Genomic DNA, 10,142 nt, shown 5'->3' on the forward strand with positions numbered 1-10,142 from the left:
ATTACGACTGTGGAAAGGAACGATTTTTTATTTTTCTCATTTTCTTGTATTATTATTTACAAGTTGATGCCCGCGAATCCGTCCGCGTGGATTTAGGTTTTTAAAAATCCCGTAGGAACTCTTTGCTTTTCCGGGGTGAAAAGTTACCGAAGTCCCGGGGCGTAAGCTACCCCCGTACCTACCACATTTCTTATAAATTGGTCAAACGAAGAACTCTTTGATTTTCCGGGATAAACAGTGCCCTATGTCCGTCCCCGAGATGTAAGCTAACTCTGTACCAAATTTCATTAAAATCGGTTCAGCGGTTGAGCCGTGAAAACGTAGCAGACAGACATACTTTCGCATTTACCTACCTAGTATTCTAAGATTAGTGACTAGTATGGAAGTATGGATTTTTTACCTCTGTGTAAGGTCCGTGGTAAGGTTTTCTACCTCAGGTAGCAAACAGCATATCTAGAAAAATCACCAATATAGCTAATCAAAACAAACAAAATTAAAGTAGCGACATCTATTAGAAGAACATCAAAATACATTGCAATTCTTTTATTGCAAAATGTGGCTTGACGTGATGGTACGTTAGACCTTGGTTAAATGACTACTTTACTTGGTAGTTCTACCACTTCTTCAAAGATAGCGCTATAATTGAATGAACCATTGTGTTATGTGTTGAATTTCTGACATTGAGCTACTAACCTCTGACCGTAATAATAACATTCTACGCTGGACTTGCTATTATCCACCTGTATTTTAAGCTGATTTTCGCTAGTTTGGCGCAGATAGCAGATTTGGATATCATGTGAGCGTACTCGGAACTAAATATTGTGTGATAAGACATCTGACAACATACAGTATAATCCTTCATCCAAGCATACAGTACTTACCTAGCGCCAACACGTAGACAATTTGGCATAAACTGATCTAAATTCCAAGTTTATTCTTTCTTAGGAAAATGAGATAGGTAGGTATTCAAATAAAATAAACTGACGAAGTTACAGGAAAAATCTAATATAAATAAATATTACTATTCAAATAGGTAGGTACCCAGGTACCTTACACTACAATCCGATCGATTTAGGTATGTTGCCCATTGCTCAGAAATGCCATCAACACTCTTTTATTTAGGCACATGACTAAATAATTACTGCTCTACAATTCAGTTCTGGCTTCATGGAATGCCCTAAATGCCTTCACAGCTTTGAAGACGTCTGCACTAAAGGGTTGAGGGAGCTCGAAGGCCAAAAAGTGGCCCCCATCTAAAACGGTGCCACCTAGGAGGTTGGGGAACTTCATCAGGTTTGGCGGCTGGTTGAGGAGTTCGTTCTTAGCTACGAGATTCCAGATTGGTACTGGAGTGGGTAAACTGGAAAAAGATAAACGGATTACTTAAAATTAATAAAAAAACCGGCCTCGTGCGAGTCAGAGTCGTCAACCGAGGGTTCCGTCGGATGGAAAGAAACGTAATAGGTATAAATAGTTAATAGATTAAATTAATCTTCCATCTCAAAAATAAATTTGTTTCATTCGGGTAAGAGAATTTGTTTGTTTTTCCTGAAAAGCTTACATAAACTTCTATCAACTCAAATTATTACATTTTTCATTTTTTATTGAACATGAAAAGCGTGAATCAAAATTTTTTTCTGTTTAGTCGTGTAATTAAAATCACTAACTATGAAGTTTCTTAAACAGTTTTAGGAAAAAAACATTTTTAAGAAATAATGACCGCCAAAGTTTTTAACAACTAGCGTGGCTAGTACTCATACTTTACTCAGTACACCATACTTTATGCGTGTTCTAAATTCAAACACTCACTTTACCAGTTCTATTTTATTACAGAATCCTAAAAAGTCCTTACTCATCTATTCTCAGGGCTCGGTGCGCCGTGCTGAATGCCTCAGCGTAGATTCTCATCGAGGTGGTGATACAGCTGGTGCTCCAGTACACCATGAGGTTATCAATCAGCTGCTCTTCGGAGAAACGGTCATACAGACCCCCGTCCGGACGGAAGCGGTTATCCAAGCGTATGCCGGCAGAGAACTTCTCCAAAATGTACGTGAGAAGACCCACTGGGGAGTCTGACAGACTGACACCTATAAAGGAAAAAAAAGCAGCCAAGTGCGAGTCAGACTCGCGCACAGAGGGTTCCGTACTTGGGTATTTTTTCCAACATTTTGCACGATAAATCAAAAACTATCATACATAAAAATAAATAAAAATCTGTTTTAGAATGTGTACGTAAAGCCCTTTCATATTGTAATACCCCACGTGGTATAGTTACCTTACTTTGAAAATTGAAACACATTTTAATTATTTTTTTAACTAATGTAACCACAAATTCGCGGTTTTCAGATTTATTCCTGTACTTGTGCTATAAGACCTACCTTCCTATCAAATTTACTACTGATTCTAGGTCAACGGGAAATACCCTATAAGTTTCTTGACAGACAAGACAGACAGACAGACACACAGACAGACAGACAACAAAGTGATCCTATACGGGTTCCGTTTTTCCTTTTGAGGTACGAAACCCTACCGGGTCGGACTCGCACATGAAGGGTTTCCTACCATCATACAAAAAATAACACTTTTTATAAATTTTCATAGCGGTCATTTTGAAATTCTTATTATTTGCTGTTACTGTTCACGAGGCAACTTTTTATCTTAGAAAATCAAAGAGTTCCCATGGGATTTTAAAAAACCTAGTGGAGAATAAATGATGCTGTAGTTTACCCAGAGTATCAGGTTTCGTCGCCTGTAAATGAAAGTAGCCCGTCTCCTCTATGTAATCGGTGAAGACATTCCTCTGGGTTTGGTTCAGCGTCAGTTGCTGCGACGCTGTGATGGCCCCGACTAACACTTTGATTTCTGAACAACTGTTCTGTTGAATAAATAAGAAAGTAATATAGAAGCAGGCATTATTTTGCGGAAGTCATTAATTTACATATTACAAGGAACCAAAAGCTTAATTTGCTATAATCCGCCAAATCAAAGAAATCTGTATGGTGCAACATGCAGCATGCGACATGCACCGCCCGCCCTCCCACTGATAAACATGCAGGAAAAGCCAGCCACCAAGCAAGCCACACGCACCACCACCACGCAGCACCACACAAATCCCAACACCACTCGACGCACGTTTCGCCCGGAGCATCCTCAGGAGATATAGACCTTACAATGCCTAATTGCAAAGTAACGCCTGCTTCTATACTACATCTGAGAATTTGTTGGTTTCATAGCTCCTGAGATTTTGTGATTAGTCAATGAGTGATAATTTCGTTTTTACAGGCAAAACCATTTTACCGTTTTAGTGATTTTGTTTTTTTTTTAAACCCGCAAAGTAGGTACAGCGTGCAAAACTCGGAGTCAATGCCGCAGCGTAAGTGGGTCGTAGATCCCAGGGTACCTATCTTCTCAACGTTCGTTGACCTCTACGTCAGCCAGATGTTTTAATTGCAATACATTTAGAACTTTTAAAAAATGAAAGATTTTTAAATATTTTTTTTTCGCGTTTTTTTTTGTGGTATCTTAAAAGTAACTATCAGTACTATCACATGTCTTCGTTTTGGAAAGATTTTAAATAGATTAAACCGTTTATGTAATGCCTACCACTGCACTCATCAAGTTGGTGTGGAAGCCCAACACTTCCTTCTGGAATATTGTGGCCATCGCTTTGCAGATTACAGATCCCCAATCGCCACCCTGGACGTAAAACTTATCATAGCCGAGCCTGGCCATTAGGTTCTTGAAGATGACCGCCATTTGTATTGGTCCCAGTCCCGGACGCGCTGCTCCCTGATGACAAGTAAGTACCTCTTAAAGACCTCCTTGGTGAAGTGGTAAGCGCCGTGGTCTTATTAGTGGGAGGTCTCGGGTTCGATTTCCGACAGGAATTTGAAGTTTCATAATTTCTAAATTTCTGGTCTGGTTTGGTGAATCTAAGATGGAAGCGGGCTAACCTGGAAGGGGTATGGCAGTTAGTTTTCATTAAACCCATACTCCTCTGTTTTCTACACGGCATCGTACCCGGACCCCTAAATCGCTCGCAAAAGCGATGGCCGAAGCCTCCCACCAGACCTGACCAGAAATTTAGAAAATATAAAACTCCAAACCCTTGCCGGGGATCGAACCCGGGACCTCCCACTAATAAGACCACAGCGCTTACTGCGCCAGGGAGGCCGTCAAAACTTACATCAGACTTACATCAGAAAATCCGAATCCAGGCAGGCTTGGGACGATAACCTCGAATATGAAGTCATATCCATCAGCTGGCGAGGTCAACAAGGGAATCACTTCATAGAATTCGCGTACGGAACCCGGCCAGCCGTGTAATATGAGGAGAGGTACTGTTTTTACACTAGCGGGCACCTGAAAATGGCACAGTATATTTTGCGTTAGGTAAAACTTGATTTAAAAGATTGGCTTGCCCAAAGTTTCCTTGTGCGTGGAGCCTGAAAGGTTGACTAGTAAACCAATTGCGAGGCGGCATATTTAGGTGAGAAATCGTTGCGACGTTATGCATGTAAAGGATGGACAAACAAACAAATAAATAAGAAACATACGAACATAGCCTCAATAGCTCAACGGTTATAGGAGCGAACTGAAAACCAAAAGGTCGGCGGTTCAAACCCCACTCGTTGGACTATTGTCGTGACCACTCCTAGCACGACCTTTGCGCTTAGTTGGAGGGGAAAGAGGAATGTTAGTCATGATTAAAATGACTAATATTCTTAAAAAAAAAAAAAAACAAAAAAAAGCAATGTTACCTTAGGCTTCACTCTGATGAAGTGTATATCCAGACCCTGTATATTCGTTTTATAGTGAGGAAACTGGTTGAAAAACTTTTCTCTCTCTTTGAAGTCGTATTCTTCTGTCCAGTACTTCACCCAGGGGTCCACTTGTTGGGTGTTGAAGCCATATTCGAAGCCGATGCCTTCAAGCGGTGGAGTGAGGTCACGGCGATTTCGAAGACGACTTTTGAGGTCTTTAATCATCTAAAAAAATTAGCTCATTGAGTGACCGGCTGTTTTAACCGACTTCAAAAAAGGAGGAGGTTCTCAATTCGACTTTATTTTGTTTTTTTTTTGTATGTTTGTTACGCGATTACTCTGCCAATTATGGATCGATTTTGATGATTACATTTTTTGTTGACTTTGCCTAGACTCTACTTTGAATTAAAACGGGAGAGATTTATATCAGAAACATAGCTCTATCTTGTTTTAATTAGACTTAAGACGAAGTTAAAACGAGACAGATTTATGCAGAGATATATCTGTCTCAATTTAACTTTTTCCTTAATCTGAGCAAAATCTTTAAGTGCGTACTACACATTTTCAGCATACGAGTAAGTCTCAAATAAAAACGAAATAACAAAGATATGTAGGTACCTTTTGAGTGAACTGAATTCTGAAGGGTCTGATGGTTGTATTCGTATCGCCTTGCAGCTCGGCTGGACCCCACCACTCGTCGGGGTCCAGCTGTGGGAGTGTTAGCACCTGTGCTTCGATGACCCATGTTGTCCCGCCAATAACCAAAACAAGAATCCCAATATTGAAGGAATTTGCCATCTAAAATTATTTCGGTTTATTTAAATAAAATTAATTAATTTATTTTATTGAAACAAGACTCTATCACCGGCCGGAAAGGAGATTCCACTGAAAAGAGCCGGCAAGAAACTCAGCAGTTGTTCATTTAAAAAAAAAACAAAATGTTACAACATGTAATTTATAATAATGCAGGTACTAATTTGCGGGCTGCTGAATGTAATGGTTTTTATATCACAATAGTTTTTATATTAAAAAGTATTTGAATACTGATATGAAATGTAATCACCCTCTGTTTATTAAATATTTACTTCAAATATACTTACTTAGTAGGTACTTAAAGTTTCAAAGGCGGCACAGCCAATTTAAATGAATTCATAAAACCTAAACCCGAATATCTAGTATATATTTTAAGTTAAGTATTTGCATTTTAACGTTTAAATTTACATTATATACGTACACAAATACATGAATTACGCGATAGCATAGATACCTAATTAATTAAGTCATTATTATTACCCTAATTATTTGGACTCGAATGATAGAGCTTGTTACACACAAGGTTACACATAGAAAACATAAAAATATGGGTATATTTGAGATGCTCACATCTATATTTTTTATGTATACCTATATTTTTTATGTTTATAATAAATGGTTTTAAAGTAATTTAAGAAAATAAATGAAAATTGAACATTTCAACTTCCCTTCTTATTTCTGAAATGAAATAAATAAATAAAATAAAATAAAGTACTGAGCCTAGAATTTTGAAATAAAACCGGTCTAGTGCGAATCAGACTCGCGTAGGTACCGAGGGTTCCGTACTTGGATAGTTTTTCCGATATTTTCCACGATATATCCTTCAAAAACGCATAAAATAAATAAAAATCTGTTTTAGAATGTACAGGTAAAGCCCTTTCATATGATACTCCATTAATCTTCATATTATTTCTGATTTAGTCACGTAGAGAAATCCAAGCATAGCTCTCGTAATCACCTACTGAGTGACTCTGAATTCTCTTATGAACTTGAAGATGAGTGAATATTTCTTTTGTCGGATTTGGCTGGGAATAAACGTAACTTTAGATTAACACATACTACATTTTATCTCGTAAAATTCATAGTTTCCGAGGGATTTCTTAAACATCCACGGGAACGAAGTCGCGGGCATCACCTAGTATACAATATCTGTGGTCGGAAGGAAAAGGGGCACAAGTCGCATTTTTCACTAAAATTACAAAAACTCACTAATGAAATATATTATTTCAAGCTTCAAGGGAAAAAGGCATATTTTACGAAAACTTTATTTATTCCAGAATAAAAACTAAACAAAAATTGGGCACAAGTCGATTATCGTTTGTCTTAACCACTTCTTAACAAAGAATAGGGGCACAACTTAAATCATGCCTACTTGTAACAAGGTTTCGCAAAATTTTTGGTTTGGAATATAGCATCATGTCTACTTAGTTCTCAAATCGTTGCGTTTCAGAACAAAAAAAGCTCATGATAAATGAACGAAGTTGCACTGTTTAATTGTTTTGGTGTTTTTTTGGGCCAATTATTACTATCGAACCGTTAGGTCACCGATCCCATTATAGGACAACACTGTTTGTTAGGCACCTGGACCTTTGCGCAAGATTCCACCACCATTGTTTCATTTAAGTCAGTTATGGATTCTTTTGTACCACTTCGGAAGTACCTAAGTAGGTAATAAGTTTTCTAATTTATTATTACTTAGTTAACGGTTTAGTTATAACTTATTTGTTATTTTTTGTTGTCAAAACGTGTCCGTAGTCCTACGCCCTACTCCTATAATTTTGTTGTATAATTTGTATATTACCGGTAAATTCAGAAATATATTTCTTATTCTAGATTCATCTTACTCACAACGAAAGAAAGAGGAAGACCAACAATATAAGGTCCATTATAAAACTTAAAAGAAACAGAGGATACATTATATAAACCAAAAAGGAAGAATAGTTAGTGCGAGTAAAGTAAAACACATATCTATGAGTAAAACATTAATCAGATTGCAGGAAGAAATCTGCTTATAAAATTTACTTTTGAGCAGCAAAGTCAGATATTTCAAGAGTACTGAAACCATAGTGATTTCAATAAGAGAGTTTTATATTTAGCACAACTGATTTCACATGGTCCTAAAAAGGTTTTAGGTCCGTTTAACGATCAGTGGACAAAATTTATTTTTGGAAGAAATGTCAATTACATTGACCATGTATTTCGGGATTAGATTGTCTGGAGTTTAGAAGTCTTAGTTGAAATAAGAATCTTTCAAACAGACATTTTGTGAGACAGACAAATTTATGCGAACAGTTATTAAAAATCCTTCTTTGAAATATCCGGCATTATTACAAGTAATGACAAAACTAGATCTTACAACTCCACCTTCTAAAATTTCGGAAGAAAAGAATAACTAATTCTTGACCACATAATCTACTTACTGTATGACTTACCTAACTTATAGATCTCATTATTCACGACGACACACAGGCAAAACCTATCTTCTATTAGGCTTGAACTTAACAATTTATGTGGGTACGAAATGTATAAAGAAGACATATCCAGTTTCCAGATTACACTTTGGCAAAATATTTAAGAGCACTGGTCTTAAATTCAAAAGCCAGTTCTAGACCCGTGTAATACCTATGACGCGATACATATGATAATTAAATTAGTAGAGCCCATTGAAAAAGAGACACCAACTTGACAGTCATCAAATAAAAGCAGATTTTGCTAATCTAGAAAATTGAAGAAACAAAGAACCCTTCAGCAAATAAAGGTTTACCTTTGGTTTGCAGCAATTCTTGTTAACATCACTTTTAAAAATAATTTACAGACATACAAAAATTAAATGTACCTAATATAAATCTAAATCTAATATAATATAATATTTAATATAATATAATATCAAAATCACATTTACATAAACATAGAATCATCTAAAAATCTGTGTTAATAACACAAATACTTCCAATTATTGAGATTTGAACCAGCTACATCCGGTGATCTAAGATTATAAGTATTTTTATCAAATTAATGAATAGTATAACAAACAAATTATCTTAATTTGTTCGTTTTTATTAATAACTACTTACTAAAAAATGGCCTAAGTTAGTATGACGTAAGGTTGGCAGCCGAAGTTGGGTTTAGAAAAGAGGCACAAGTCACATTAATTTAAAATATATAATAAAAAAATTTAAAAAAATTGGATTATTTATTATATGAGCTCATTTACAAAAGAAAACTATAAATTAAATCACAATATAATGTATATTTCAAACGGTATCTTGATTTTAAGAAACGCTGTCTCGACTAATTTCTTTCTTTGGTCCGTACTGGCGAAACGAGCTGTAGCCGCGTATCTGACTTGTGCCCCTTTTCCTTACGACCACAGATATAAAATCGTAAAATTAATTACTCACCGCAAAGTATATGAAATCCAAACTGCAACTGCATAGTTTGGTTCTCAGTTTAAATAGTCGAAACTGAAGTGAAGTTTGAACAGGACACGAAGGCATTGAAGTCCTTTAGATGCAATGCTTTGTTTTTATTTTAGGCAAAGTCAAGAATAAACCGCACAGCACTGCGGTTGCCGCGCGGTTGGCCTAGACGTGCAACCGCGCTGTTTTGATCAAGGCGAAAATAATATCTTTTGTTGATTCCCAGACGGAAACGGCTCTAATGTTTTGAATGATTATAATTACAACTAACGGCCCTGGTGGGCAAACCAAAGCGCCTCCAGCTCCAGTGGACGGATAGACAGACAGATAAAAAAAAATAGTATTGTGCGATCTATATTGATAAAGTCGCTTCTCTCGATTACAATTTAAATTTCGTTTCGAGTGATCTTTTTATTATAGTCCCTTTCATACTTTTGTGACAACAATTTTTGATTCAAAAAATCCGACACTATAATTATTTCTATTACAGTATGAAAAGCCTTTAACTATTGTAAAACCTCTATCTGTGCACGTATTTGAGCAAATAAATTACATTTCATTACATAGTACCACATTCTTGCTCCACTTGGCCGCACACCGCAACGGCAAGCGATATTTCTAAATCCATTTTTATTATTTGTTGCTATAGAGGCTATAGAAATACACATTCTGTGAAAATTTCAACTCTCTACCTATTACGGTTCACGAGATACATCCCAATGACAGACAGACGGACAGCGGAGGCTAGTAATAGGGTTCCGTTGGCACCCTTCGGGTACGGAATCCTAAAATCGTGTTAAAATATCGTGCGATCTAACATGTCGGAATATCGCGCGGTATTTTTCGCCCTCAGCGGCGGCGAATCTGAATATGCCCTAATGCACATATTCTACTCCAATAACTTATACCTTTGCTATTTTTTGTTGGCAGTAATTTATTGTTCTGTGACCATAGTCTCTTACATAACAATCCTTTTACCAATGACATGCCTACTTTTTATGGTTCAGTACTCGAAGGATGCCAATGGACCCTATTACTAAGTCTGCAGTCTGCTCTCTGTCCATCCGTCCGTCCGTCCGTCTATCTGTCCATTTGTCAGCGAGCTGTAGTATCTCGTAAACCGTTATAGGCAGTGAGTTTGGATTTT

General features: G+C 36.9%; 1 protein-coding gene across 2 annotated transcripts; it reads right to left on the minus strand.

Annotated features, from left to right (window-relative positions):
• Positions 1–1,145: 1,145 nt before the first annotated feature.
• LOC123865601 (juvenile hormone epoxide hydrolase-like) lies at positions 1,146–9,085 on the minus strand. Of its 2 annotated transcripts, XM_045906750.1 has the most exons (8): positions 8,978–9,085; positions 5,382–5,561; positions 4,761–4,988; positions 4,198–4,362; positions 3,604–3,789; positions 2,728–2,875; positions 1,853–2,087; positions 1,146–1,360 (listed from the first exon to the last, which is right to left on the minus strand). In XM_045906750.1, the coding sequence occupies exons 1-8, from the start codon at positions 9,071–9,073 to the stop codon at positions 1,147–1,149; spliced, it is 1,452 nt and encodes a 483-aa protein (XP_045762706.1). In that variant the 5' UTR covers positions 9,074–9,085; the 3' UTR covers position 1,146. The 2 variants fall into 2 exon arrangements, with proteins under 2 accessions (XP_045762706.1, XP_045762708.1); XM_045906752.1 differs by lacking the exon at positions 4,198–4,362.
• Between the last annotated feature and the right edge of the window lie 1,057 nt (positions 9,086–10,142).

The sequence above is a fragment of the Maniola jurtina genome, chromosome 5 (assembly GCF_905333055.1).
Source record: "Maniola jurtina chromosome 5, ilManJurt1.1, whole genome shotgun sequence".
Classification (NCBI taxonomy): domain Eukaryota; kingdom Metazoa; phylum Arthropoda; class Insecta; order Lepidoptera; family Nymphalidae; genus Maniola; species Maniola jurtina.

Bases quoted from the DNA above. Each gene is read 5' to 3' on its own strand.
- LOC123865601 (XM_045906750.1), bottom strand. From the start codon at position 9,073: ATGCCTTCGTGTCCTGTTCAAACTTCACTTCAGTTTCGACTATTTAAA. The intron at 4,989-5,381 runs GTACCTACATAT...TAATTTTTTTAG, and splicing joins GAATTCAGTTCACTCAAAAG to ATGATTAAAGACCTCAAAAG. The intron at 1,361-1,852 runs GTAAGGACTTTT...ATCTTTTTCCAG, and splicing joins CGAGCCCTGAGAATAGATGA to TTTACCCACTCCAGTACCAA.